This window comes from Penicillium nucicola (assembly GCF_028828085.1).
Source record: "Penicillium nucicola strain IBT 29836 chromosome Unknown utg000010l, whole genome shotgun sequence".
In the NCBI taxonomy this organism is placed as follows: domain Eukaryota; kingdom Fungi; phylum Ascomycota; class Eurotiomycetes; order Eurotiales; family Aspergillaceae; genus Penicillium; species Penicillium nucicola.
The window spans coordinates 4,158,400-4,186,310 of NW_026643134.1; the positions used below are offsets into that span (position 1 = coordinate 4,158,400).

At 50.4% G+C, this 27,911-nt stretch overlaps 10 protein-coding genes across 10 annotated transcripts; 3 read left to right on the top strand and 7 right to left on the bottom strand.

Moving 5' to 3' along the window:
* Window positions 1-71: 71 nt before the first annotated feature.
* N7511_010152 (DUF1295 domain protein) lies at window positions 72-1,182 on the top strand (the record flags this gene model as incomplete). The annotated part of the gene is made up of 2 exons (XM_057132529.1): window positions 72-440; window positions 496-1,182. 2 exons carry the CDS (start codon window positions 72-74, stop codon window positions 1,180-1,182), a joined length of 1,056 nt encoding a protein of 351 aa, XP_056980517.1.
* Window positions 1,183-1,765: 583 nt separating this feature from the next.
* Window positions 1,766-4,535, bottom strand: N7511_010153 (uncharacterized protein; the record flags this gene model as incomplete). Its single annotated transcript, XM_057132530.1, has 2 exons — window positions 1,766-2,556; window positions 2,612-4,535. The coding sequence occupies 2 exons, from the start codon at window positions 4,533-4,535 to the stop codon at window positions 1,766-1,768; spliced, it is 2,715 nt and encodes a 904-aa protein (XP_056980518.1).
* Window positions 4,536-5,043: 508 nt separating this feature from the next.
* Window positions 5,044-8,001, bottom strand: atrR (transcription factor atrR; the record flags this gene model as incomplete). Its single annotated transcript, XM_057132531.1, has 7 exons — window positions 5,044-5,761; window positions 5,815-6,378; window positions 6,427-6,602; window positions 6,656-7,152; window positions 7,205-7,584; window positions 7,632-7,759; window positions 7,819-8,001. The coding sequence occupies 7 exons, from the start codon at window positions 7,999-8,001 to the stop codon at window positions 5,044-5,046; spliced, it is 2,646 nt and encodes an 881-aa protein (XP_056980519.1).
* Window positions 8,002-8,970: 969 nt separating this feature from the next.
* On the bottom strand, window positions 8,971-9,459 carry pam18 (putative mitochondrial DnaJ chaperone (Tim14); the record flags this gene model as incomplete). The annotated part of the gene is made up of 4 exons (XM_057132532.1): window positions 8,971-9,109; window positions 9,165-9,218; window positions 9,279-9,352; window positions 9,409-9,459. The coding sequence occupies 4 exons, from the start codon at window positions 9,457-9,459 to the stop codon at window positions 8,971-8,973; spliced, it is 318 nt and encodes a 105-aa protein (XP_056980520.1).
* A 188-nt stretch (window positions 9,460-9,647) lies between these two features.
* Window positions 9,648-10,278, top strand: N7511_010156 (ribosomal eL24 family protein; the record flags this gene model as incomplete). The annotated part of the gene is made up of 2 exons (XM_057132533.1): window positions 9,648-9,652; window positions 9,711-10,278. The coding sequence occupies 2 exons, from the start codon at window positions 9,648-9,650 to the stop codon at window positions 10,276-10,278; spliced, it is 573 nt and encodes a 190-aa protein (XP_056980521.1).
* An 836-nt stretch (window positions 10,279-11,114) lies between these two features.
* N7511_010157 (MDR family MFS transporter) lies at window positions 11,115-12,831 on the bottom strand (the record flags this gene model as incomplete). The annotated part of the gene is made up of 2 exons (XM_057132534.1): window positions 11,115-12,584; window positions 12,646-12,831. The coding sequence occupies 2 exons, from the start codon at window positions 12,829-12,831 to the stop codon at window positions 11,115-11,117; spliced, it is 1,656 nt and encodes a 551-aa protein (XP_056980522.1).
* A 1,159-nt stretch (window positions 12,832-13,990) lies between these two features.
* On the bottom strand, window positions 13,991-18,109 carry tcsC (putative two-component osmosensing histidine kinase (Bos1); the record flags this gene model as incomplete). Its single annotated transcript, XM_057132535.1, has 1 exon — window positions 13,991-18,109. One exon carries the CDS (start codon window positions 18,107-18,109, stop codon window positions 13,991-13,993), a length of 4,119 nt encoding a protein of 1,372 aa, XP_056980523.1.
* Window positions 18,110-19,505: 1,396 nt separating this feature from the next.
* On the top strand, window positions 19,506-21,101 carry N7511_010159 (phenylalanine--tRNA ligase subunit alpha; the record flags this gene model as incomplete). Its single annotated transcript, XM_057132536.1, has 2 exons — window positions 19,506-20,950; window positions 21,008-21,101. The coding sequence occupies 2 exons, from the start codon at window positions 19,506-19,508 to the stop codon at window positions 21,099-21,101; spliced, it is 1,539 nt and encodes a 512-aa protein (XP_056980524.1).
* A 2,326-nt stretch (window positions 21,102-23,427) lies between these two features.
* On the bottom strand, window positions 23,428-24,025 carry rps21 (40S ribosomal protein eS21; the record flags this gene model as incomplete). The annotated part of the gene is made up of 2 exons (XM_057132537.1): window positions 23,923-24,025; window positions 23,428-23,656 (listed from the first exon to the last, which is right to left on the bottom strand). Exons 1-2 carry the CDS (start codon window positions 23,952-23,954, stop codon window positions 23,428-23,430), a joined length of 261 nt encoding a protein of 86 aa, XP_056980525.1. The 5' UTR covers window positions 23,955-24,025.
* A 218-nt stretch (window positions 24,026-24,243) lies between these two features.
* N7511_010161 (Cystathionine beta-synthase core) lies at window positions 24,244-27,877 on the bottom strand (the record flags this gene model as incomplete). Its single annotated transcript, XM_057132538.1, has 6 exons — window positions 24,244-24,851; window positions 24,918-25,270; window positions 25,353-25,414; window positions 26,008-27,107; window positions 27,319-27,627; window positions 27,688-27,877. The coding sequence occupies 6 exons, from the start codon at window positions 27,875-27,877 to the stop codon at window positions 24,244-24,246; spliced, it is 2,622 nt and encodes an 873-aa protein (XP_056980526.1).
* Window positions 27,878-27,911: the final 34 nt, after the last annotated feature.

A 27,911-nucleotide genomic window follows, 5' to 3' on the forward strand; every position in this document is an offset into this window, starting at 1 on the left:
TTCCTCCCATCTTTCTTCTCTCTGTTTGTTTGCCTTTGTGTGATTCCGGTATTCTTAGGATATTCTTAAACATGGCATCTTTACCACTTCCCCAGGTGGCGTCCCTCGTGGACTATACTTCCTTTCAGCTCACAGTGCTTCCTTACCTCGAACAGCTGCGATACCTTCCCGACAGCTTGCTCGAAGCTGGTCGCGATGTCGATAACCTGAAAGCTGTATATCTCGCCACCAACCCTCTGGTCTCCGCGGTTGCTTTCGGCGGTGTTCTTGCTGCTCTGTTCTTCATTGCCGCTGAGATCAACCGCAACTATTCGCAGGTGGACCGATTTTGGAGCATTCTCCCCGCGCTGTACAACGTGCATTTTGCCATTTGGGCCCGTTTGTCAGGCATCCAAACAACTGCTCTGGATACGATCGCCATCATCAGCGTGGTCTGGAGTGTAAGCAAGATTGTCATTTCTTTATTAATATGCGCTAACCCGAAACTTGCGATAGGCTCGGTTGACTTTCAACTACTGGCGCAAAGGAGGATACTCGATCGGCTCGGAGGATTACCGCTGGCAAATTGTGCGCGGTCAAGTCAACAACAGCTTCTTGTTCATGATCTTCAACTTCAGTTTCATTGCTGTGGCTCAGTCGCTGTTGCTTCTCCTCATCACCGCCCCCACCTACATCTTCGTCCTTATGGCGTACAACCAGACCGGCGAGACTTTCAGCCTCACTGACCTGGCTTTCTCCCGCGCCGCATTCTTCTTCATTGTCATTGAATTCTTCGCCGATCAGCAGCAGTGGAACTTCCAGGCTGCCAAGCAGGAATACCAGACCAATGCGCGCATCCCCGGTGAATACAAGGGCCAGTTCGATGCCGAGGATCTTGAGCGTGGCTTCGTTGTCAGCGGTCTCTGGTCTTGGTCCCGTCACCCCAACTTTGTCGCCGAACAGGCCGTTTGGGTGACCTTGTACGCATGGTCTTGTTATAACACTCAGACCTACTTCCACTGGGCAGGTCTGGGTGTCCTGGGTTATCTTGCCATCTTCCAGGGAAGCACCCGTCTCACTGAGACCATCAGCGCGGGCAAGTACCCTGAGTACAAAGACTACCAGGCTCGTGTTGGTCGCTTCCTGCCTCGTTTCTCTGTCGAGGCGAAGAAGCCCAAGCGTGCCAGTAAGAAGGACAACTAAGTTCAGTCTTGAACAGTATGCAAGTCGAAGGCGGAGCGCAGTGTGTATATTGAAAGGAGGGTTCCGATTTTAATTTTATTACTTTTTAAAAAAAACCATCACACATGGTATAACTTTATTTGCTGAATACAATGTCTTTTCAATCTGTTCAAATCTGACAATGCTTTTTCTATCAAAGTCGCAAAAATAGAACTGTATACGGACTGAGCTTACTACAAGCTAGGAAACAGCCGAAACTATTACAAGGAAGAAAAAAGATCCCAGATAGGACAGGCTTCAACAAAACTCCCTATTATACACTTAGTACTGCAGTACCTATCTAAATTGACATGGAGGTGAAGAGTCAACAAACAAGAGGGGAAAATAAGAGAAAAGATCATATTCGGCGCAATTGGGAGGTAGGAAGAATCGTGTTATAGGAGAGGGTAGAGAAAGAGAGAAGATGATGAGAGGGGAGACAAAAGGAGGATGCAATCCATAAATACAAAAAAAGAAGAGGCTACAGTGATATCATTCCTCCCAGAAAAACACAAATCAAACCAAGGCACAGGAAATGCACGATTAAAAGACTATCTCTCCCTATTTATGCAGGAGGTAGAGGAGTCTCGTCCCGGCCATCCTTACCAGAGGTTTGCTCGGGGCTCTGGTTGTCGGGGGGAGCAATGGTAGCACCACCCTTACCGTCGAAGTACTTGGCGAACTCACCAGACTCGGGGTAAGGGCGAGGACCAAGAAGACGGATGAGGTCGTCGCGACCAAGGACTTCCTTGGAAAGGAGTTCCTCAGCAACGATGCCTACCTCGGCCTTCTTTTCGGTCAAGAGCTGGATGCACTGCTTGTGGGCCTCATCGACAATACGGCGCACCTCGAGGTCGATTGTGCGGGCAGTGTCCTCGGAGAAGGGCTTGTGGAGCTGCTGCTGGGCGTCCTCCTCGTAGTAGATGTAACCCAGCTTGGAGGACATACCAAACTTGGTCACCATGGCGGTGGCCATGCGAGTAACCTTGTTGAAGTCATCGCTGGCACCGCTGGTCACGGTGTCGAAGTGAAGCTCCTCACTGACACGGCCACCCAGAGTCATGGCCATACGGTCCATCATCTGGTTGACGTTCATGAGGTAGGTGTCACCACCCGCGGGGAGGTACTGGGCGTAACCCAATGCACCTTGGCCACGGGGAATGATGGACACCTTGAGCAGAGGATCAGCCCATTTGAAGTACCAGCCACAGATAGCGTGGCCAGCCTCGTGGTAGGCAACGGTGCGCTTCTCCTCGGGAGAAAGCACAAGGGACTTCTTCTCCAGTCCACCAATGACACGCTCGATGGCTTGCTCAAAGTGTCTCATAACGACCTTGTCTGCGTTTTCACGGGCAGCTAGAAATTATGTTAGCGTTGTTCTGATGCAATATGTGAATGAGTAAAAACTTACCAACGAGAGCTGCTTCGTTAACACAGTTGGCGATATCAGCACCAGCGAAACCAGGGGTGAGAGCGGCGAGTCTGCCCTCCATGTAGAGCAAATTCTCGTCGGTGACAATCTTCTTTAAATATACACGGAAGATCTGCTTACGGCCGTCCATCGTAGGGCGGTCGATGGATATGTGTCGGTCGAAACGTCCGGGACGCATCAAGGCCTTGTCAAGAACATCCGGTCGGTTGGTACCGGCCAGAACAACCACCTGCTCGGAGGTATTGAAACCGTCCATTTCAGTGAGGATCTGGTTGAGAGTGCTTTCACGCTCATCATTTCCACCGCCAACATTTGACTTGGCTCGAGACTTTCCAATAGCATCAATTTCATCAATGAAGATAATGCAGGGAGTGTTCTTCCGGGCGTTGGCGAAGAGATCACGGACACGAGAGGGACCGACACCGACAAACATCTCGACAAACTCGGAACCACTGACACTGTAGAAGGGCACACCAGATTCACCAGCAGTGGCCTTAGCAAGCAGCGTCTTACCAGTACCGGGAGGACCAGAGAGAATAGCACCGCGGGGGATCTTGGCACCCAGCTTCTCGAACCGTTCTGGCTGCTTAAGGAAGCTGACGAATTCCATAATCTCAACCTTGGCTTCATCCATACCCGCGACATCGGCGAACTTGGTCTTGATATCGGTCTCATGGTTGAAACGCTTGGCACGACTCTTGCCAATACCAAAGATTCCGCTCTGGCCGCCGCCACCACCACCAGCACGTCGCGACATCCAGAAGATACCACCGAGGAACAGAAGGGTAGGAGCCAAAGACATCAGAACACCGCCCCATGGTGTCTCGTCGTGGTAAGCGACAGGAATGCGCTCGTCCGAGGGAATGTCAAGTTCGTACTGAGCAGCCTCGAGCTTCATCTCAAAGCTATCCACGGAACCGATGCTGAAGTAGACGTAGGAGACGGGCTGGCCATTGGCGTCGGTGGCGTTGGCCGCGGCGTCGCGGTTGAGATCAACCCGAACCTTGTTGCGGTTCAAGACGGTCAATCTCTCCACAAGGCCCTTTTCGAGGTAGTTGGCCCGGAATTCCTGCCAAGTTATTTCCCGGCCACTGCTTTCACCGGGGAAGAAGCTGCGGTAGATGTAGTATGTGACGAGAGAGGTGACCAAGAACGAGGCGGGATCGAAACGGAACTCGAGGACTTTGCCCATGTTAGGAGGCATCTTGCCCTTCTTGTCGTCCTGTTTCTTATTCCCCTCCTGCTTCTTCTTCTTCGGGTCCTCGTTATCCTTCTTGGGGTCCTCGTTATCCTTCTTCGGGTCGTTTTCCGGCTCGGGCTTGGAAGGCTCCTCGCCCTTATTTTCGGGCTGTTGTTGCGATTCTTTTCCCGGTAGCTTCTGCTCCTTCGCATCCGGACTGTCCTTGAACATGTTGACAATGTCTTCGTGTGAAATTCCACCAGAAGCTTTGCCAGCTTGCATTGCCTGCTCAGTCGTGTTGTTCCATAACCAGCGAGTCAACCTGATACGATCCATCAAAGTTGGTGTCTGGCTCGGGTCGATCCACGGCTTAACTTCAGGCGGCACTCCGTTCTTGGTCATCATTGCTCGGAGATGGGCACGGTGCTCGGGTGATGAGTTAACGAAATCGAGGAAGTCATTGACCTGCTTCTCCTCAGCCTCACTGAGGCGAGAAGCAGGCCTGGAGCCATTGTCTCCCGGTGTGTTGTTCCGGTTCTTGTCATCGGGTGTTGGGCCACCGGGGCTTTGCGTGGAGTAGGTTCTGGCGCGGCTCGATAGGATAACGGATGATAGTCTGGGCGGTTGCACACGCAAGGATGCGTAACCTGTGCGACTAGTGTATTCTGTGGCTTTCCTCGAGAAGCGAGCAAGATTGCCTGGCCGTCGGAGTAAAGCGGCCATGGTCGAGGGGAGGGAGCCCCGAGGGCTGCGATGGCGGGGGTAAAAAGTGTACAATCGGATTTTAAATCAATGGATGAGTTCACTGTCCATCAATATCAGGCGGTGGAGCAAGAATTGAGCCGGGGGGGGTGTGAAGCTCTGGAGCAGGACCGAGGTGACGCCCGTGTGGTTCCAGCTTCGGCTCCAAATTTTCGCCGATCCGGCTGAGTCATAAATTATTGGAAGCACATGGAATTTAGCTTAACCCCGAGTTAACGGCGAATAATAGAGGTAATTATATGAATTCTGGACCTTCAGGATATGAGTGAAATGGAAATCTTTCTGTACAAATTCTTGAGGAAGTCCACCCCTGCGCCATTCGCTGCGTAACGGAAACCAAAGATAGGTTCAAAATAAGATATAGTTCAATGTACAAGAAGGGGAGATAGATATTGAGGGGAGATAACACCGTAACTAATGATCTCAGTTTCATGAACTCCAAAGGAGAATATTAAAATGCAATAAGTCATCACTGTCCAGGTGGGGGGCCACTAGGACCAACACCCGCTTCAAACGGAGGGAAGTTTGTCGACATGTCGGCCCAATCCCACTCAATCGTCATAGGCATCTGCCAGAGATCCTGAGGGACAAAGGGCTGTTGGAATGGTGCTATGCCTGGGCTAGTAGTTCCGAATGAGGGCTGATCCGAGAAGCCAACACCACTCATTTGACCGGGGCTTATCATGTCCGAGAATTCTTGGCCCATGCCCGGCATGGAATGAATATTACTCGGAAGATCTGGAGAAATGCCGCCTGTTGGCATTGAGGGTCCGTGGTATGGTTTAGATCCACCGGGGGAAGGAGCCATAGGCTTAGTGAATACCGAGGGGGAGAAACCCGCGGCGTTGGATGCAACTTGGGTGCGTTTGGCAGACGGCGAAGTTGCAGACTGTTCCTCGGACTCGTCCTGTCCTACGGACTCGTCCGTTGCATTTTTGCGCTTCTTTCTCGATTGAGATTCTTTTTCGGATTTGTCTAGGACCACCTTGGCAATCCTCTCGAATTCACCACACAGACCAAGCATACGCTTGATGCTGCCATTGGATTCGTCGGAAACCAAGGTAGACAAGAAGTTAACGACCACATTCATTAATTTGACGTCGGATCGAGCACGGGCATCCGTAGGGTTTTGGAGGATATTGGCGAAAAGGGTGACGAGCGCAGACACAGGGTAGTAAAGAATCAGCCTAATGTTCTAGTTAGCACGCCGTAAAAGCAACATGACCGGGTCAACACTTACCAAACACAGGCGAAATCTCCTTGTGGGATATACTTGATCAAATTAATTGATGCTCTGGCAGCTGTGACGCATAGCACAGCCGAGAGGAAGACTCTTGGGTTCAAGGGTCGTGCATTCAGTCCTTGGATAGCATAGTTGGACAGCCGGCTGGTCCAATAACCGTGATGTACTGACATCCGGTGGATTGTGGTAAGGCAATTGTAGTAGGCAAAGTGAAGAACGACGATGTGGAGGATAAGAGGAGTATGTGTGGCTTGGATTTCATTTTCGGGTCGGAAGTCGATAGGGATGCTGTCTTTCCAGTCTTCTAGCTCTTTGTCTAGATCGCCAATGGTATTGAGTAATTCGCCATCGGACTGCTTCGATGCTTTGGCAGAATAAAGTCGCTTGTATACTCTGCTTTCAATGGTTGCAAATTCACACATTGATCGGAACAAGTTGAACTTGCTTCTACCATCAGCTAAAGGTACGTTTCCAACGTTGTCAGGTGGGTCTTCGCTCGGTAAGTCGACATTCATGTCATCGTCATCCTGTACTGGCGGTCTACCAGAGCGCAGACAAATACTACGAGTTTGTTAGCAGATATCAAGGACGGTAGCAGAAGAATCTTACTCTTTATCGAGAAGGTAGGCAATCCAGAAGACTCTCTTTCGCTGCTCAACCTCGACCGGATTGAGACCAAAGCCAGAGCCGCGTTTATGCAAACCAATGCTGTGTGAAAGACGAATGGCCGCAGCAACTAGGAAGAAAGCAGGCTGCGGGTTAGGAGTGCCCTGAAGGAAGAGTGACTAAAAACAAATTAGACAAATCCATGACCTGGAATGTGAATAATTGAACTTACCATGCCCAGTAGCGCTTGCACACTCAGTAAATCGGTGTTGCGCATAGTGAGCTCGGTCAAAACGCCCATGGCATTTTTCAAGTACAACCATGCCTTTTTATCTTCTTCGTGTGGCACAAGATTACTCATGACACGAAGCCGATGAGAAATTGCCAAGACAACATTGATACTCGCCCACCATCCTGAACCTTCGTAGGGATCACGCGAGTATTGCCGCTCTACCAAGTGCATAAACGTTGCTTCGTGGAATAGTGGAAACAAGCAGTTGAAGTTCTCGAAGAAATCTTTGAACAGCGAAAGAGCTTCATCTTTCGGCGGAAGAGGTTTGAAAACGCGTCTTGCGAAGATGTCGCTGAAGATTTCGGGTTTCCAGTACATCCACTTGTTGTCGTCGACGTAGGCTGATGAGATCATGTCTTGGAAAGAAGTATCGCCAGTCTTTTCATTCACCCATTGTATACCCTTCGGGGAGAAAATAGAGAAACCTGATGAAGATCCTGTGTCATATTATATCAGTTTGCTGTCCTGTAATTCGCATCATGAACCTACCAATATAACGAGTCTCTCCGCAGTTATTCGTTACTAACGAACACATCATATCTGACAATGCCTCGACTTCTGTTTCTGACTTTGGCGAATCGGGAGACGTGGCGGCCGTCTGTGGGCTAGAGTGTGAATCCATACGGGGCGTGGTCTGGTGGGAACTCGGGCCCTGCTGCGGTGCTGCTGCTGGGGGCGCTTGGGGTGCTTGAGCCATGAATTTGTTCGAGCTCTTGGCTGCATTCAAAGCGTTCGTCCGATCGGCCAGTCGTTTCTCTAGCGTCCCGAGATCCGTCTTGCCGCCATCCTCCTCCGACAACAAGCCTGACAAGCGCAACAGTGACTCCATGCGTCCCAGTCGGTTCTCTAGACCCTCGATATATTTCGCCCTGCTATGGTCAGACTTTGTTCGCTAAATCCACCGCAGTGTACATACCCTTTGGGGGGGTTCCGCTTCTTCTCGACTTGTGTGAAAATGCACTCGGTTTTGTAGTTAATGCAGTGGGAGCACTTGGGCATTTTGCCGTCGCATTTAATCTTCTTCTTTCGACACATATCGCATGCCTGTATTTAGTCCTCCATCAGCTATGGGTCCCATCACCACAAACAGGTTTGGTCCTCACCCTGGCGATCCTGCGTCTTTTCGCATCATTGGTCTCATCCCCCGCGGTTATGGAGGAATCATCGGGGAACATTGACCCCGCCTGTATCTGAGAATTGTCGTAGCCTCCGTAAAGCTGCTGCTGGTTTGGCAGTATCTGCCTCATGTCGAAGCCCATGCCGTCGCCTTCTCCCAGGCCGTCCATTTTGTGTGTGAGGGGCAACAGAAACTCCGCGGAGTGGAGGCGACAGCGGTGTCAGAAGAACGGTATGTCGGAATGCGCTAGCGGGTTGGTTTCAAGGGCGATGGCAGTTCTGGAATCATGGAAACGCAGGGCGCATTCAGAGACGTCAGAGTCTTTGCTCTCAATGAAACGTTGGAAAGTTTAGGTCAGAAATGACTCAACCGCGACCAAGACGAATACGAGAAGACGTGAATATGTCACAGATCCAAGATCCAAGATCCAAGATCAGAGATCAGAGATCAGGCATCAGACATCAAGACCAGACTTCAAGCTCTGAAAGGTTAGTGGCATCATAGACGGATATCCTAAAATCCGATCGCCGAGCCGGTCTCTGCGGTCCATTTCGTCCGAACGGGACAGGGGCGGTCGTACTCGCTTTACACCCCGTTCCCAGCAGTTGAACCCTCCATTCTATTGGCATTAACTGCGCAGGATTCTCTCTATTTGTCTCGGATATTGGGCTTGGGTTGTATCCGCGGGGTATTCCGTCTCCGCAGCCATGCAGCCCTGCAAGTCGGGGAACTTACGTGTCATACATGTACAGGATGGGTTGGAATATCGCTATGTCTATTTCACCGTCTGAAGTGCCGCCAGCAGGGATCGACAATCTGGCGGAGAGACACGCGGTGCGTGATGCCCGCGAATCCCGGTTTCCGAGTCCAGGTGAACATCCAAGTGAGAAGTGATCCAGTAGATAAAAGTACAATTCAAGAGTGGCGATCTCGTCAGGATATGTAAAACAAAGTGCATATAAATACAACGAGGTCGCCGGAACAGATAATGATCCTGCGACCCCGTAAATGCCAAAACCAACGCCACGCTATGCGCCCAAAATACCGACCACTGTCGATACTGAGCAATCCGGACCAAAATTCACTATTCCTTCATCGGCAGGGCTGATTATTGAGGAAATGCCGTCTGCAAAGAGTCTCAGGTGTGCTTGTCGAGGAACTCCTTCGCTTCGTTGATCTTGGTGGCCAAGTATGGGCTACCGCCGCGATCGGGGTGGTTGAGCAGCATGAGCTGGCGGTGGTTCTTGCGCACCTTATCCTTGGTCAAGGTTCGTTCACTTATATTCAGTCAGTTGGGATGCATTGGGAGTCAATAGGGCCTGGGGGACATACGCAAGTTGAAGGATCAGGGAGGCTTCCCGACGGGTCATGCGCTGCTCGAATCCTCTGTGCACGCCATTAGCCAAGATTCCAATATATCCTTATCGAGGTTCCAGGTCCACGAACCCCTTGTAGAATGCCTTTCCAGCGGCGTTGACACCTCCAGCGGAACGGCGGTAGGCGACCAGACCGGCACGGCCCTAAAAACAGGTTAGTTGGCTGATGCCGAAAGGTGGTCTGTGATTTCAATACTCACGAGGAAAGCCGCGACGCCGACACCGAGACCAATAGTCAGAACAGAAGCCATTGAGTAGATTGACGGACACGGAACGATGAGTCGATGTTTGGACGGGGAAAGGTGAAGGCGCTGCGGGATAGAAAAGTCAGCGTTCACCGCCCAAACGGGTTTAGCGTCGTCTGCTCCACCATTCAGGCCCAGCTTCAAAAAAAGTTTCTTGCGACTCAACAAAGTCATATCCAACACCATCCACAGCCATGCGGTACGTTTTCTCTCATTTTTCTCTCTTGTGGATCCCCTACTAATGCCTCTGTGTCTAGTGTTGAAACCTGCCACTTCTGTTCCCGCCCGGCTTTCCCAAGCAAAGGCATCACATTCGTCCGCAACGATGCCCGGCAATTTCGTTTCTGTCGGTCTAAGTGCCACAAGAACTTCAAGATGAAGCGTCAGCCCCGCAAGCTGAAGTGGACCAAGACTCACCGTGCCGCCCGCGGAAAGGAAATGATCGTGGACTCCTCGCTCGTCCTGTCACAGTTCGCCAAGAAGAGAAACGTCCCCGTCAAGTACGACCGCAACTTGGTGGCCGCCACCATTACCGCCATGGAGAGAGTGGAGGAGATCAGAGCCCGCCGCGAGCGTGTCTTCACGAAACGCCGTCTGGCCGGCAAGCTCGCCCGCGACCGCAAGCGCGAGGAGGACCGCAAGGTCGTTGCCACTGGCGAGCACCTCATCCGCAAGGAACTCCGCGATCGCCAGGAGGGCCAGGCCATGGTTCCCGAGCAGAGCAAGACCGCCAACAGAGTCCACGGCGAGGAGAGACTCCGCCAGAAGAAGAAGGGCAAGCTCTTGGTGGATGGTGGTGTCGAGGAGGAGATGGACATCGACTAAATCTGTTTTCGAGCATTTCCTCTTTTTCTTTTTCTTTCCTTTTGTTTTCATGCTTCTTCAGATACGACACGGTTCCTGCAACTTGCAGATTTTCGGAGTTGGGCATGCTTTCATGGTGTTTTAAAAGCAATCAATGTTTTTCATCATATCTCATATCCAGTGGGCTGTCAGCTTCTTGGGGCTAACAGAATGTTTTTTTGCAATTACCCAAAATGTTACATAGAATTTTGCTAGTCAGTACAGCGACTAGACTGGTCACGGCTACAATGAGATCTTTGGAGAATGAATTAGAAATTGTTATAATGTATACATGAGACTGATACAAGGTCGTCTGGTATGGTAAGGGTTACATTGATTCTGTCAGACCTGCCTTTTCTTTGGGCATTTTTGGTTTAGAAGTATGACAAGACTCGTGAAATTGACGCTGAAGTTAGGCTGCTTCGAGGCCAGAAACGCCTTTCCGTTCGTATATTGGTATGACGAGCCGGCCCTTGACTTAGAGTATTGCCCAATCTTCATTCCTCGCAGCGAAGCTGGGCTAGACTAGGATAGAATATCTCCGCAGTATTCTGGCTTCTACGTGTTGTCCAAAGCCGAGGTACAAGTTGAACTAGTCGAACAAAGATAGTTATACATGGAATAGCGTTGCTCTTAATAAAGTCTCAATGCCCTGTCTAACTATAACATTCAACTCTAAAGTTGACTAAATACATTCGCGTTCCTAAATTAAGCCACAATGTACCTGGCTAGTGCATTCAAACTGCGTTGGGCTGTTGATGTATGAAATGTCCAGCGCAATCCAATACAGCTCTCCTCGCCAGTAGATGCAAAGTTCCTCATGACTTCGAAGCGGAAGTATCAGGAGCAGGCGCATCATTCTTCTTGATCGACCTCCATTCCATTGTGAGTGCCGGGATGATCATTAAACAAGAAACTGCGACACTGACAATGAAGGACCGTCGCAGACCATCATTGTACACAACCAGAACCTCATGTAACTTGTTAGCCGGCACTGCATCAACGAGGCCCGTCGCTCCAGCCTCTAGAATTCTCGATGAATCAATACCCCGAATAAGGGGCAATTCTGTGCGAAGGAAGTTTTGGAAAAGTGATTGAGAAACAGCGATGAGGACCGCCCCGCCGAGCGACTGAGCAAAGAACATAAGAGATACACCAATAGCGACATCTTCCATGGGTAGGACAGTCTGTGCCGCTAGAGATGGCTGCTGCATTCCACTGCCGATGCCAATACCAAAGAGCACCTGATATCCAATCCAGGCAGCATGGTTAGTGTCAAGCTCGAAGGTCGTCATCAGCCCAGAGCCAATCGACATGAAAATTGTCGCAACAAACATCAACGGAACATAGTATCCCGCCCTGGTAATGATCGCACCGGAGAGAATGGATCCAACCACCAAAGCAAGCACCATAGGGATCGTGTCGATGCCAGACTTCACGGCACTGGTGCCTCGAACTCCCTGAAACCACAGCGGCAAGGTGTATAGCATAGAGATGAGCCCACCACCAACACACAAGGCGAAAAGAACGCCGCTGACAATGCTGCGCTGGTTGAAGATCCGCGGCGGCACAGTTGCATCGGCCTTGAGCCAGATCTGCACGCCGACAAAGGCGATCATGAGAACGCCCGACATCACAAACAGTGCGATAATACGCCCGTTCGCCCAGGCAAAGGTCGTCCCACCCCACTGCAGGGCAAGCAAGAAGCAAATCACCGCGCAGAGGAACAATACGCCGCCTAGTGGGTCCAGGCGGAGGATCTGCCGCGTCCAAGTATAGATGGAGGAGTCGCGTGGGGGTGGGACCACGAGGAACAGATATAGCACCACCAGGGTGAACCCGCCGATGGGAAGATTGATGTAGAAGCACCAGCGCCAGGTTATTTTGTCTGTAAAGGCACCGCCGAGCAAGGGTCCAACTATGGACGAGATCCCGAACGTGGAGCCCATGAGTCCTACGTACATGGGTCGTTTGGTCAGTGGCACAATCTGTGCGATTATCACCGTTGCGCCAGAGAAGATGCCCGCTGAGCCGATTCCTGCTATCGCACGTCCTGCGATGAAGGTATTGGAGTTGGGGGCACCACCACAGAGCGCTGAGCCGACTTCGAAGATTAGGATTGCGAGTAAGAAGACGTTTTTGGTCGAGTAGTATGTGTACACTTTGCCCCAGGATAGCTGGGTGGCACAGCTTGTCAAGAGATAGGCACTGGCGTACCAACTGATATCGTCGAGAGCATTGAATTGATTCGAGATTTCAGGTACTGCGGTGGCAATAATAGTGCGATCCTGGTTCGAAGGAGTCGTTAGTATGTTGACATGAAGATCCGTGTATCAATGAAGTCCATACCAATGCGACTAGAAACATAGCAAGCAGAATCGAACCGACGATGGCTGCCAGCTCGACCCCTTTTGGATACTTCATATTGTCGCCATTGGCCTCCGAAGGCCTTTTATCGTGAATTGAGGACTTCTCATTGTCAATCGAGACACTGTCCGGCTGGGCAAGCCGTTCCTCATCCATCGAATGAGCCATGGCAGAGAACGGTAGTCAAATAAGGTGTGTAAGTATTTGAGTATATTTGAAAGAATTAATATAATCCAAAATGCCCTGGGAAATAAGTAAGCCGTGGGTGCTTCGTGGTATTTAATAGGGCTTGGGATGTCAAGTGCATCTCGGCGCCGAACCAACATGCCAATACAGGGGGGGACCGAAGGCACCGACGGGCCCGAGACCCATCTATGACTCTACCTGGGATGCGACGGAGCGAATCTCCATGATCAAGGGTGATTTCGGTCAATGATTACGAAGTTCATGTGTGACTCACCTTGATTCTCTTTCCTTTGGTTTGGGTCCCTTCATGTCTCAATCAGGGCTCACGAGAAGCCCACATTACACTCCGACTTACAAGGAGACCAATCAATCGTTTAGAATCTTAGAAAAGGCCAAAGCAAAGAAACAATAGGTGACATTTTGATCTCAGCAAAAAAAAGAACCAAGAGCGCTAGAAATAAGAGACAGAGAATACGCCTCCATGAAAATGGCAGACTAGAAAGAGCCCTGACTGAGAATGAAGAGCTGGTGGTCGTGAGCCGCGCTTGATATGATGATGATGAAGAAGAAGGAAATATAAACTAAATACAATACAAAATTGGAAAGGAAGAGAGAAAACCTGAGGGAAGCAGAAACAGAAGGGGAGAAAAAAAGAAGGGCTAGATGGGAAAGGATCCCAAAGGACAAGACGAAAGGAATAGAATAACAAAGCGCCCCTCTGGTAAGCGATAACTCCCCTGTTCAGTATTTCACTGGACTTCCTTATAGATCAAACCAAGTCGTATCGAATAGTATGCGCCTAACACCATCTCCATCGGGATAAATGATACGATAAAAGACAAGCGAATGCAAGAGGTAGGTGCGGTGGAAATAACAAGAAAAAGATTGAAAACGCATCACAAGACAAAGCAAGAGGCAGGTGGGTATGGAAAAGATCAACGCAGACAGATCTAATAGGATGAGACTCATATAGACAGGGTATCAACGGCCACATCAAGAAATCAGCTGCAAGTCTGCGAGGCAGAAAACAAGTTCTTGTGATAAGCAAACGCAATCAGCTGCTGTTTGATCGCAACAAGGTCTATAGTGAGAGAACACGATTAGCCAAATTGGTTCAAACCACTCATGTTCGAACATACGGCTAACGTACCCGCTCGTCTATCATCTCTTCTTCTTTCTCTTCTGTGGGACTGACAACACTCCCCCGGGCGATGGGACCAGAGGTGGTCACAGCCCGGGTTTCCGGTGCGAGGCGAGGAGGAGGAGGTTGTGGCAATGGTTGTTGTTGCTGCTGCTTTTGAGACCGCTGCTGAGGTTGCTGCGACTGCTGTTGATTCTGGTTGTCGGAGGGCATTGAGTAATTGGGATGCATTTCCCCACTACTTGAAATGCGTGACTCCTTGCTCTTCTCGAGCAGCGAACCACCAAGGGTCGCACACTTGAGAATGGTTTGCATCATCTGGTTTTGCTTGAGCGGCTTCGACAAGTACTCGTCCATCTGAGCCTGAATACACTTCTCTCGATCACCCAACATGGCGTGGGCAGTAAGAGCGATAATGGGGGTTCGTTGAAGCCCACTCTCACGTTCGTATTCACGAATCTTACCAGTGGCTTCGAATCCACCCATAACAGGCATTTGAACATCCATCAAGATAACATCGTAACGACGCTTCTTGACAGCCTCGACGGCTTCCAGACCGTTGCCAACAACGAACACATTATGATTATGTTTCTGGAGAATTTTCATTGCGAGTTGCTGGTTCACATCGTTATCCTCAGCAAGCAGGATGTCAAATGAACGGGAGTTGTCGGTGGTGATCGGTGTCGAGCGGCCTTCCAATGCCGGGAGCATACCATTTCCAAGATCGATTGGCTGGCATGGGGTGGTCATGTATGAACTGATACCGAGGTCTAGTGCGGATTTCAAGCTGACACACACCAATGGACAGACAAGAACGATGGGGATGTACTTGAACTCATCGAATGTTCGCAGTATTCTTGCGGTGTCGACCGAGTCCACAATAATAACATCGTAGGCATGGCCGGACTCCTTGCCAGAAGGATCTTGGATTTCTGGCGGTGGCACATGCTCCTCGTTTCGCACAACCAGAGGCTCTAGTGCAATCTTCTTCAACATCTTCAGGATGTTAGAAGCCTGCACTCCGTTCTGGCCCTTGTCAATGAACAACACTCGGTGGTTCTTGTATGGAAGAAGCTGGTTGGAGATAACGCTCAAGGACTGGTCTGCCAGTTTCACCACGCAGGTGAAGTGGAAGGTACTTCCATGGCCGTATTCAGACGTAACCCAAACATCACCACCCATCAAGTTCACGAGACGCTTGGAAATGGATAGACCAAGACCAGTACCACCGAATCTGCGGGTAGTTGAGCCATCGGCTTGCTGGAAGGTGTCGAAGATGAGATCAAGCTTGTCTTCCTCAATTCCAATACCTGTGTCGGAAACAGAAAACTCAAAGGCGTACTCGTTCGTTGTGCATTGCTCACGGTCAGATTTCCGAATGGTAAGCTTGACTTCACCATGCTCAGTAAACTTGATGGCGTTGCCAACCAGATTGAGAATGATCTGGCGTAGACGGAATGGATCACCAATGACATAATCGGGAACGGTATTGTCAACCTGGTATGTCAAGCTGAGGAACTTCTCATTCGCCTTCACGGCCAATGTCTTGAGGGCATTGAAGACAGTACCACGAACGGTGAATGGAATGCTCTCAATCACCATACGATTAGCTTCAATTTTGGAGATATCCAAAATGTCGTCGATAATGGTGAGCAAACTGTTTGCCAGGTTGTGCACGACGTTGAGCATTTCTCGAGTGTACGGCTTAAGGTCATCCGTATCCAAGGTCAACTGTGTCATACCAATGATACCGTTCATTGGGGTTCTGATCTCGTGAGACATATTTGCCAAGAACTCTGACTTGGTGCGATTGGCAAGTTCAGCGGCCTCCCTGGCGGCAGTGTTACGCTGAATACTGTCCCGCAGGTTGGACACCATCTTATTGATCTTTCGCTTCAGTTCGTCCATTTCACCTGACGCGTTGACCGTGATGAGTTTGGTGAAATCACCGTCTGTGGCGGCATCCGTAATTTCGCCAAACGCACGCACTTGGGACGTCAAGTTTTCGGCCATGGTGTTGACATCCTCGGTGATCTCTTTCCAAGTACCCGCAATACCCTCCACGTTGGCCTGACCACCCATTTTGCCGTCGACACCGACATCTCGAGCGACCTTCTTCAGCTCGGTAGCAAACTTGGCGAGTCGACCTACCATGTGATTGATAGTGACCTTGAGCGTCAAGATCTCTCCTTGGGCGTGCACCTCAATCTTCTTGCTGAGATCACCCTTGGCAATAGCTTGTGTGACGTCTGAGATACTTCGTACCTGAGAGGTCAGGTTCTGCGCCATGGTGTTCACATTGTCGGTGAGATCCTTCCACTTTCCTTCCACATTATCCACCTTGGCCTGTCCGCCAAGGGTTCCGTCCGTACCGACCTCACGAGCCACTTTACTGACCTCGAAAGCAAATGTGTTGAGTCGGTCCACCATGCCGTTGATAGTGCTCTTAAGGTCGAGAATTTCTCCTTGGACATTGGCAGTGACCTTCTTGGTCAAGTCGCCCTTGGCGACAGCGGTGGTGACGTCCGCAATCTCACGCACCTGAGTGGTCAGGTTGTTAGCCATGCGGTTGACATTTTCAGTCAGATCCTTCCATGTTCCTTCGACATCGTTCACGGTGGCTTGTCCTCCGAGGACACCATCAGTTCCGACCTCCTTGGCAATCTTTGTGACTTCTTGTGCAAATTGGCGAAGCTGGTCCACCATGGAGTTGATAATGTTTTTCAGTTCAGCGATTTCTCCCTTACAGTTGGCCTGAACCTTCTGCGTGAGATCACCCTTGGCGACAGCCTTGGTAACCGTGGCAATATCTCGCACTTGTGTGGTAAGATTGTTGGCCATGGCGTTGACATTAACAGTAAGTTCATTCCACATGCCCTGGACGCCCTCGATTTGAGCTTGTCCACCGAGGACACCTTCTGTACCGACATCACGCGCGACTCGAGTTACTTCTGTTGCGAATGTTCGAAGTTGGTCCACCATGGTGTTGATAGTCTGTTGCAATTCAAGAATTTCACCTTGGGCGCGGCTCTCGATCTTTTGAGAAAGATCACCGTGCGCCACAGCAGTGGTCACAGCAGCGATTTCTCGTACTTGATCTGTCAGATTCTTGGCCATAATGTTGACATTCTCCGTCAGTTCTTTCCAGATACCATGCACTCCAGTGATCTGAGCTTGTCCACCGAGTATTCCTTCAGTACCGACTTCACGTGCCACACGAGACACTTCGCTACCGAAGACTTGCAGTTGGTCCATCATAGTATTAATAGTTCGTTTGAAAGTCGCGATTTCGGGGTCCATCTCGAGAGGATGGATTTGGACCTTCATAGAAAGATCACCGTTGGCGACCTGAGTGATAATGCCGCCGATTTCACGTAGAGCTTTCTGGAAAGCCTCGTTGGCCTGTTGATGTTTCCGTAATTCACGTTCCAGAAGAACAACATCCTCGTTTTCAACCTTGGTGAGAGCACGGCGAGTGTGTTCTTCCTGTTTTTGCAACTCATCGCGGACCTGGGCGATGATATCCTTCTGGGAGCTTATCTCCTCGGCCTGTTTTTGGACGTGGTTGCGGAGGTAGCTGATATCCTCCTCCCGTACGACACGGGTGCCGGAGCTGCCATCTTCTTCTTCGTCGGTTTCGTCATCGTCGATTTCTCCCAGTGGGCGTTGTTCGTCTGGGCCTGGGGAAGTCTTGAGTTGCTCGGTTTGAGTCGATTTTTGCTGCTGTAAGAGGCAAGATAAAGAGTCAGAATCTTGACCGGACGACAAGCGAGAGAGCCCAAATGTCCTTAAGAAATCAGGATTCTTCTCGGTGGGTTCTTCAGCAGACGGGGTGGATTCATGGGGATCCGTCTGCTGTTGAAAATCGTCGGGGAATTTGTGGTGACTGACAGCTTGGAATTCCAGATGATGCACGCGGCGCACCAAGGCCTCAAGCTCGGCTTCGAAGGCTGCTTTGGCGGGACTGTGTTCTCCGGGAAGTTTGGCCGACTTGAGCCCGTTCGCGGAGGGTAATTGAAAATCAAAAGGGGGTGAAGAGGAGCCGGAGGTAGGCTCGTCTCGTGCCAGGTTCTGAAGCACGACCGTCGCGGCTACAAGAGTCTCATCCACGCCGGCCATGTTGCCCTGTACCCTGTTAGCTGCTAGATCGGGGGACACATAGCATCTATGGTTTTATCCCGCATATATCGGACATGGGATAAGGTAAGAAAGCGGTTGAACGGAAGAAGGACGGTTCGGCCTAGATAAGTTGCACTCACCGGAAATTCGGGATCCTGACACACGATATCAAATAAAGAAATTACGGCGACATTAAGCCAAGAGAATCAAAGGTCAAGTAGAGACAGGGGGAGGATAAATAGAACCCGAGTCAATCGGGAATAAAGGAAAGAGAATGGACGAAGGGGGGGGGGGAAGGAAAAGCGCGCCCGGTTATGTAAGCCAGGCTTTGCGGGGGAAGAATGGAAAAGGAAAGGAAAAGGAGGTCTGGGTAGAGAAGAAATGATGAGCAGTCCACGGAGTACGGGAGAGGAGAAAAAAGGATTTCGAAAGGGGCGGTGATGCCGCTCTTTTTTTTTTTTTACCTTACCCCAGTGGTTTCTATACAGTATCTCGTTGCCTATTTAAACGCGAAAACCCTCGTAATTTTATTAGTCTTATTATTTATTATGAATTTGGGTGATATTTCGAGTTTCCCTCAATAATACCGCACGGACAAACGTATGGTTTAATAAAGTTTCCCACTCAGCTACGTGGTACACAAAACCTCCTGGATCAGCTTCACATTGCCAAATGCCGATCGACTTGGTAACGGTGATCCTAGGGCCCGTGGCTCCAGTCACCCGGCCCTCCGATGGGGGTCGCAATATAGAGCTCACGCATTCTCAACCCCCCCCCCGTATCTAGCGAGGATAGACGAGCAACACAGTCCTGGGATTGGGTGGGTTTGAGATCCAGTGGAAAGCCAGTCAGGAATGAATGAGGATGTGTAGGGTTCCATAGTTCGATTCCAATTCGGGTCAAATTTGGGTGGCTTAGTGATATCGGTCAGCTGAACACGTGTGGTGACCTTTTGAGAACTGGACGTTAAACGCTTAAAGGTCACCGCAGTAGTGGTCTTGCTACCGGACATGATCTGAGAGACACTCATCAGACATAGGCTGACCGCGTAGGTCCCTAGTCACTAGTCAAATGTATACAACGTTCACTGGTCTCAAACAAGGTCGACAGCCGACCAGCATTTCATCATGTTCGATTTTCCATCCTTCCAGCTATCACGAACATTCTATCATCGGAACATCGAACTATAAATTAACGTTAGCGTTGGGCAAAAGATCCAAGTTGCCGCAAGGTGCCTTTTCTGCTTATGTACAAACCGTTGGCGGGGTCAAACGGCAGAAGTGGTCGGTGTGCTTTCCCGCATACTGTCCCGCCGAGTCATAATTCTGCGAAATACTGCCCCCCGATATTCAATATTGTCCTTTTCCCCCAAATTATCCTCTAGGATACGGCTGTTATGGCGTCTGATTTGACGAAGCCGGTTCTGGACGCCCTGTTCGAGTCCGATATCCCCATTCTCGCTAGCGATGCCTTCCCTTCCACCTCCGCAGCCACTGTCAAAGCTGCGCTCGACCGCCTTGAATCCCGGGACATGGTCAAATATGAGGCCATTAATACCGAAGTCTTGACGCTCACTGCAGAGGGTGAGGAAATTGCCAACAATGGCAGTCACGAAGCGAAGGTTTTCGCCGTCGTGGTTGCCGCCCTCGACGGATTGAAGATCACCGAGTTGCCCGGAATTGTGGGCAAGGACAACGCCAAGGTTGGCCAGGGAAATGCTTTCAAGCGTGGCTGGATTAAGAAGGACAACGACCTGCTGCGGGCTACTACAACCTCAATTGTCGACGAGACGCAACAGCACTTGCTCACCGTCCAAAAAACCAAGACTTTGACCGACAACAAGGCCATGCAAGACCTCAAACGGAGAAAGTTGATTGTCCTGAGCAAGGAGATCGACTACAAGTTCAGCAAGGGTCCCAAGTACGCTCGTGAGTTGGTCAAGGAGGAGACCGATCTCACTCCCGAGATGATCGCAAGCGGCTCCTGGAAAACCGCCCACTTCAAGCCCTACAACTTCAATGCCAAGGGTGCCCCAACCTCCGCCGGTACGCTCCACCCACTGAACAAGGTGCGCCAAGAGTTCCGGAACATTTTCTTCGAAATGGGCTTCGAGGAGATGCCCACCAACCGCTTCGTCGAGACCGGCTTCTGGAACTTCGACGCACTCTTCGTGCCCCAGCAACACCCTGCCCGTGATCTCCAGGACACCTTCTATATCTCCGATCCCTTAAAGGCAGACGGTCCTCGCGAGGACTCTCCTAACGATCCCCACCTTCCCAAGTCGCTCAAGTCCGATAAGCCCCTCGACTACCAACAGTACTGGGACAATGTCAAGGAAGTTCACCAGGACGGCAAGTTTGGTTCCATTGGTTACCGCTACCCCTGGAACGCCGACGAGTCGCTCCGTCTGGTGCTCCGCACACACACCACTTCCATCTCGACCTACATGCTGCACAAGTTGGCTGCCAACCCGCGGCCGGTCCGCTACTTCAGTATCGATCGCGTCTTCCGAAATGAGGCCGTCGATGCTACCCATCTGGCCGAGTTCCACCAGATCGAGGGTGTCGTTGCCGACTTCGGTCTGACTCTGGGTGGTCTGATTGGATTCATGGAGGTCTTCTTCGCCAAGATGGGCATCCACCAGCTGCGCTTCAAGCCCGCCTACAACCCCTACACCGAGCCCAGTATGGAGATCTTCGGTTACCACGAGGGTCTTGGTAAGTGGGTTGAGATTGGTAACAGTGGCATGTTCCGGCCAGAGATGCTGGAAGCCATGGGTCTGCCCAAAGACATGAGAGTCTACGGATGGGGTTTGAGTCTGGAGAGACCCACCATGATCAAGTAAGTGCTGACAAAGTTGAAATCGATTGAGGCTATCTACTAACATTGATCTACTAGGTACGGTGTCAGCAACATTCGTGAGCTCCTTGGTCACAAGGTGGATCTGAACTTCATCGAGACCAACCCCGCTGTTCGTCTGGAGAAGGATTAAACGTGGAGCATTTGACATTCATAGAAGGCAAAACAAAAAAAGTATTTTTTAGGTCATGTCTTGAAGGTCCTACCAGGAATCACGAGTTTATGTGGAAGGAAACGTATTGCATACCAACAATGAGAAGATGTGAATAAAATGTTTATTATGCACCAATAATTCGGCGTACCTGGCTATATACTGTAGACATCTCTACATAGCCAACTTCCTCTGCTAGAGCTACAATCGTAGTATCTCATATGAGCTGTCACTTTATCAGCACCCTCGAGACAAACTCGGTTTAAACCTTCACTGTCGATCTGTTTCAGATTCGATGATCATACAGAAGCCCGAACATCAATCTCCACTGTAATCACTGCATGTCTGAATGCTTGAACACAAGTGATGGGTGTTTTCTGGCTCCGCGGTCTTCGGGTATGTGTTATTCCATGTTTATAAGGATTTAGCGAACTCTTCTTAATGTATACCTGGCGGGGAGTATGGACAAAATATATCAAAGTCTCACAGGCGGTATTTTCGAGCTCAACAATTCCAAAATGCAATGGATCAGGTGGTAATGAGATATTTGTTACATTAGCTGGAGTATTGGGACATAGAGTTGAGTATGTAATAAGGAAAAAAAGATATCGCGAAATGTAGGTTATGAATCTCTTCGCCTAACTTCTGCAGGCGAGCTTTCATGACTAGAGATTCCTGGGATAGAGAGCTCATTACTTGTTGATGCTCATGGTATGCTCATCAAGAGCAGGTCCCAGAGGAATTATTGCAACCTCCGGATGCTGACAATGGCGCTGAAACGGGGATTGCTTCTCGAAGGGCTTTACCTGGAACGTGTGATCTTGGTACTTCTATCGTTGCAAAGTGAGTTGAAAGCGGATGAGATGTAATAGTTGATGACAAGAATGCCTACTATTTGCAGATGTCTTTCAGTCTATCCTGGCCACAGACAGCTGCGTATTTACCTCCTGTCCATTGGATTATCATGTGTCGAAGCACCAAGATTTAGATGAAGTTTGTGGACGGTAGTATCGTGGTTCCAATTGATGGTGTATTTTGATACCTTACTACAGTATGTACCGACAGAGATACCTTTTGGCAGGCTGAAAAGTGGATGGTGAGGAAACTACCCAGATCAGCGTCTTTATAGGCGGTGGTTCAGGGACTAGATGTCCCGGTTTTGGTTTAGATGCACAAGGCACATGTCCAGCATCCGATGTTCCATGGTCGTGTGAAGCAGGAGAAAAAATACTCACATTTCTATTTCCAATCGCACTTCTCAGTTGCCTCATCAATAACAAAAGAAGGCCATAATTCGGCCATCAGGTTTCTGATATTGGTATAAAGAAGGCTAAGCACAGATTTCACAACCACAATCAAAGATTGAACTTGAAGTCTGGTTCGCATAGCCTGGTGCGATATCCAAGACACAGTTCGGTTGTTATCATGTTGCTGAACGCACAAGACAGTGTGAGCCAGTCGGGTCATCAATTTCAGGAGCTCAATGTATGCAGCGAAGGGTCGGCACGAGAATAAACAGAGAGCTACCGCAGTGGTAACACCGACCGACAGAGAGAGAGAGCCAGATATCATGGGAAATCAAAGAATCATTGATTTAAGTTGTCTACGTGTGATGTGCCACCCGTATCTGTGCCCCAGCGCATGGATCTTTGCGACGGTGGCTCTTCAGCAGGCGGGGTTAATTTCTGGCATGAATGTGTTACTGCTACCCCCTCGCTCATGGGATGTAGACCGAGAACCAAGACCAGAGAGAGCCCAGCCTAGTTCTTTTGACTACACGAATGAGGAAGCCTTGATATGCCAATGCGAAACAAGGGAAAAAGGGAAAGAAAGGGGAAGATGCAGATAAACATAACGAAGCAAAGGCGGTGAGACGAGCACTAGGAGATATATAATAGAAAGGGAGAACGTTTCGATTTTTTGGCATTGCATTTTTTTGCTTTTGCTTCATGAGTGTTGACGGGAGATTCTATCGCAGCAAGAGAACAGGCGGGATTTGTAGAGAAAAAAACCTGACCCATTAAGTCGTCGATTCCATTCATTTCGATAGATAGACAGTAGGAAAACAGGGTTTCTCGGAGGAGAAAAAAAAAAAAAGAACCAAGGAACATTTTAACTATATCCCTTCATCCTTCTTTTGGTCGTGAGAACCAACTCCCCGAACACGGACCATCAAGCCGAGTTCCTCTGCAAGACAAGAATTAGCTGTTGGAACATGATAGACATGTTGGTGACTGGCTGTGTCACATACCATCAAATCAACCCGTCAACACCACCTCCGGTGAAAAACCACATCGCTGTAGATAATTTACCGCTGGGCGGACCAGACGTTCTTGAGGAAACCGTCACGCTGAGCGAGGCGGTTGAAGGAGTCGTCGCTCTCGCCGCGGGCACGGATGAAGCCGCAGAGAGCGAAGGTCTCGTTCTCGCCGGTGTAACGGCCGTTCTCGTCAACCTTGCCGACGGAGATCTGGACGGAGGCGTGGTCGTTGGCCTTGATGATGCGGTTGGTGGCGCTGCACTTGCGGGGCACGTAGCTGTTAAGAGGAATGTCATGTTAGTTGTCTATTCTTCTGTGTGGTTTTGCAGGTTGTCCTGGGCATGTCCTGTGTCTGATGGCTCGCAACGATCTCAACCTCCGACATGGTCATTTCTTTTTTTTATTTGTGCGCTATTTTCAACTCGCTTTGCCATCTCTTTTGGGTTGGATCGAGGAATTGCTGAAAGTCGACGGGCCATCGAGGGTACAGGACACTGTGTATATTGGGACTGGGGTGACGGGACTGAAAGACATGGCACGTACAGATCGACGATCTCTCCCTTGTCGTTCTCCATTTTGGCGGGTTTGGTGGTGAGGTTTTGACGGGCGACGGTGAGGTTGGAGGTGGAGGGTTTTTCTGCCGCACATTAAATTCAAGACTCAAATGATTTGTGTGGGTCATGTGACCTTTTGTCGAGGGCTGGCGCCGAGGTGGAGAGCGGGTGGTGAGGCGCACCAATCACGGCTCGTGGCAATACAAGGCGGTGTCTTGCGTTCACAGTGTAAGGGAGTATCAATGGGTCAATAGAGGCTGGCTTCAGTAGACCTTAACCGTTATGCAGTAAGTTACCTTGTACATATATTCTAAAGGTTGCTCTTTCCCCGCTCTTCCTCAAGAATTTCCTTTTTCCACCCAACAGACACTTCTCTTGCACTGCCCTTCTTAAACCGCACAAGAACAACTCTATCAGATTCACCCCGCTTGTCTGACCCTTTCAATTCAGGCCCAGGTTCATCAAGAGCCAAGACCGCCCTCCCATCTTTATTCATCTGCATCATCTTTGGAGATATACATTTCTCTGTCCAGGGGGGAGATCCCGAATGCACAAACTCGACGAGCGCTTGACGGCGCTTCTCCATATCCGTAAGAGAAGCACCTGCCCGAGGCTCCTTATCCAGAAATCCTGATACCAAGTGCAAGAGAAGGAACTGTGGCGGGAACAGAATGATTTCTGCCTTCTGCGCACGGTCAATCCACGCCGACGCAGGAAGGAATTGCGCCTCTGTAACTTCAATGCCACCATCGCTAGTAGGGACTTCGAGCTCATCGCGTTCGCCCTCCGCGGGTAGTTCGGCGAGGAGCTTCTGGTCCACACTTGTGGGCAAGGGTAAGAAATATAAATACATCTGAGTAGTGTATCGCTTGGGGACATTGGTGGGTGTGACCCAACGTGTGAACGGGATCAATCGATCTTTGGTAGATTTAGCCAAGGCCTCACCTAGGAACACGAAATGGGTAAAGATGATTGGTTACTCACCTATATCAGGTTCCGCGTTCGCATCTTGTTGCTTAAGCCATTCGTCAAATGTGACCTTGCTCTGATGGATAACTTTCCGGCCTGCGTCTCGGGTAGGCTCGTCAACTGCGAGCATTTCCCCAGATGTCCGGTCAATCGCAAGGAGAATTCCACTCTCTTCGAAGAGCTCCCTGATTGCTGCACGTCTATAGCTAGGTGAGTCCTCGTGCCTTGCCAGATCTTCCGGTGGTGGACAGGGCCCATCTTGGCTGGATAGGTTGCCCCCGGGGAACACATGGGCAGAGGCGAAAGAGTTAGATGTGTGAACCCGATGTAGCAGAAGGATTTCATTCTTTGAGGAGACGAGTAGGACACTGATATAATTAATTATGTGCCTTGGTTTAACCACAAAGGGAGATGCGGCTGCATTTCACATGTCATGTAGGGGTGTCTTACCTAGAACTGGGCCGGGGTACCGCCGGCGACTTCTTCTGTCCGTCTTCCTTTGTGCGAGGCATCTTCGAATTTTGGATCTTCGCACTTGTGTCAGATGAATATGGTCTCGGTATTACTATAGCGTTCCAGCGTTGAAGAGACCTCGGCCGGATGTGAGATGCAAATGCGCGAAAATTGAGACTGGGAGAACTTCGATAGCCCAATGCATGCGTTAATTGACCGCTAAGATGTCGGAATATGCTCGACATCTCAAGATATTCAATGCCGAGGAAGAGACCCTGGTGTTTATAGAAGACAATGACCCGAGAGCCTAGGCTGTCCCCTGTTACCCCGCGTGCAACTTAACCACATCGAGTCTAGCCGAACACGGCGCCATGTGCAAGGACAACCACATCAAAGACCTCTCCTTGGGCTACTGTGCTGTACTGGTTTACAAGGGATGATATTTGAATGGAAAAAAAAAACATATTTGCTCATCAACTTAAATGGCGTAAATCTTCAAATCGTTAACTCCTATCCTTTAACCCTTTTTTATTTTCCAGGCCATATTTCATCGGGTCGGACCCGAGACATATTCACAACGAAAAAAGACCAATTAACTAGAGGATTGGATCTAAGCGTAAAGCTTCTTGTCGTAGGAGTGGAGACCGTGGACGTTACCCTCGGTCATAGCACTGGCACTGCGCATCTCGAAGCGGACGGTGCCGTCGTTGACACCCTCGTGCATAGCGCTCAGACTGGGGCGACCAATATCCTGCAAAGAGTGCTGGATACCGGTAACGAGGTAAGGAATGAACTTGGTGACGGAGCCACGGTCGAGGACCGAGCCAGCGACACCCTGGGCAACAAGGACGCTGGCCTTCTCGGAGAAGTAGCGAGCGGTACCAGCGTTGCTGGCCTTGCTGTCCTTGGCACCGTTGCCAGCCTTCTTGTCCTCCATGGCGGCGATGGAACCCATACCACGGTAGGCCTTGACGAGCTGACCCTCGTTGCTAACGTAGTACTCGCCAGGGGACTCAGTGGTACCGGCAAGGAGACCACCCATCATGACAGTGCTGGCACCCATGGCCAAACCCTTGACGATGTGACCAATGTTCTGGATACCACCGTCGGCAATACAGGGGACACCGAAGCGAGCGGCGAATGAAGCAACGCTGCGGACGGCAGCAGCCTGGGGACGGCCGACAGCCATGACTTCCTGGGTGATACAGGCACTGCCGGAGCCCATGCCAATTCTCAGGCCATCGACACCGGCAGAAATGAGAGCAGCAGCCTGCTCACGGGTAACGACGTTTCCGCCGATAACATCAATCTCAGGGAAAGTCTTCTTGACGTACTTGATCATCTCGATCTGGTACATGCTGTTACCCTGGGAGCTGTCCAGGATAACAATGTCAAGGCCAGCCTCAACAAGAAGCTTGAGACGGGTCTTATCCTCCTCACGGGTACCGATAGCAGCGGCACAGATGAGCTGCTTAGAGTCGGGTAGCTTGGAGGCGAGGGGGTAGTGAAGGTTCTTCATCAGATCCGAGCGGGAAAGCAGGGAGACAATGTTGCCGTTGGAGTCAACAATGGGGAGCTTGCCCTTCTTGGACTGACGGAGAACCTCGTTGGCCTCCTGCAGGGTGGTACCGGCAGGGGCAGTGACAAGATCCGTGGCCATGATGGCAGTCACGGGATCGCTGAGTTCACGGTGGAACTGGATGTCACGGGAAGTAACCATACCAACAAGCTTGGAACGGAGGGTTCCGTTTTCTGGGAGTCAACGTTAGCATTCTGCTGACAACAGCTGATGTGTGAAGACATAGTCAAAAGGATAGACAAAATTGCTCAGACAATATATCGGTTCTCTACAATGCGGCTTTCGCCGCTACAGTGGAACGAAAGTTATAAATTAAAGATGATGGGTCATCATGCAAGAGGGAGGGGATGGTGCTTTGGAGAAATTGAATATGATTTGACTTACCAGTGACAGGGAAGCCACCGAAGCCCCACTTGGCCTTGAGTTCCTTGGCCTCACCGACGGTAGCGGTGGGAGACAGGACAACGGGATCCAGGATGAAACCGTTCTCATATCTCTTGACCTTGCGGACCATCTCGGCTTGGTCCTGGGGGGAGCAGTTGTGGTGGATAACACCGAGACCACCGAGCAGAGCCATGTGGATGGCCATGTTGTGCTCGGTGACAGTGTCCATGGGGGAGGACACAAGGGGTGCCTTCAGCGAGATACGCTTAGTGACAGGGGTGGTCAGGTCAACCTCGTGCGCACCGAAGCCTATACAAATTAGTAATCGGTCTTTTTTTTTTTCTTCAATCGGCGCGGGGTTCGGCTTACCGATGTAACCGGGGAGGATCAGGAAATCGTTGTAGGTCAAAGCACCGTGCTTGTCAGAGTCAAGCAGGGTATCAGCGTCGAGACCATCGGAGGTGGTATAGGTCTTCAACACCTCCAGGGCGTTGGCATAGTCCTGGATCTCAGCCTTCATGGCGGCTCCGGGAGCGGCGTCGTTGGCGCTGATAGGCATTATGAATAAATGGATGGTCCCGAAAATAAAGAAT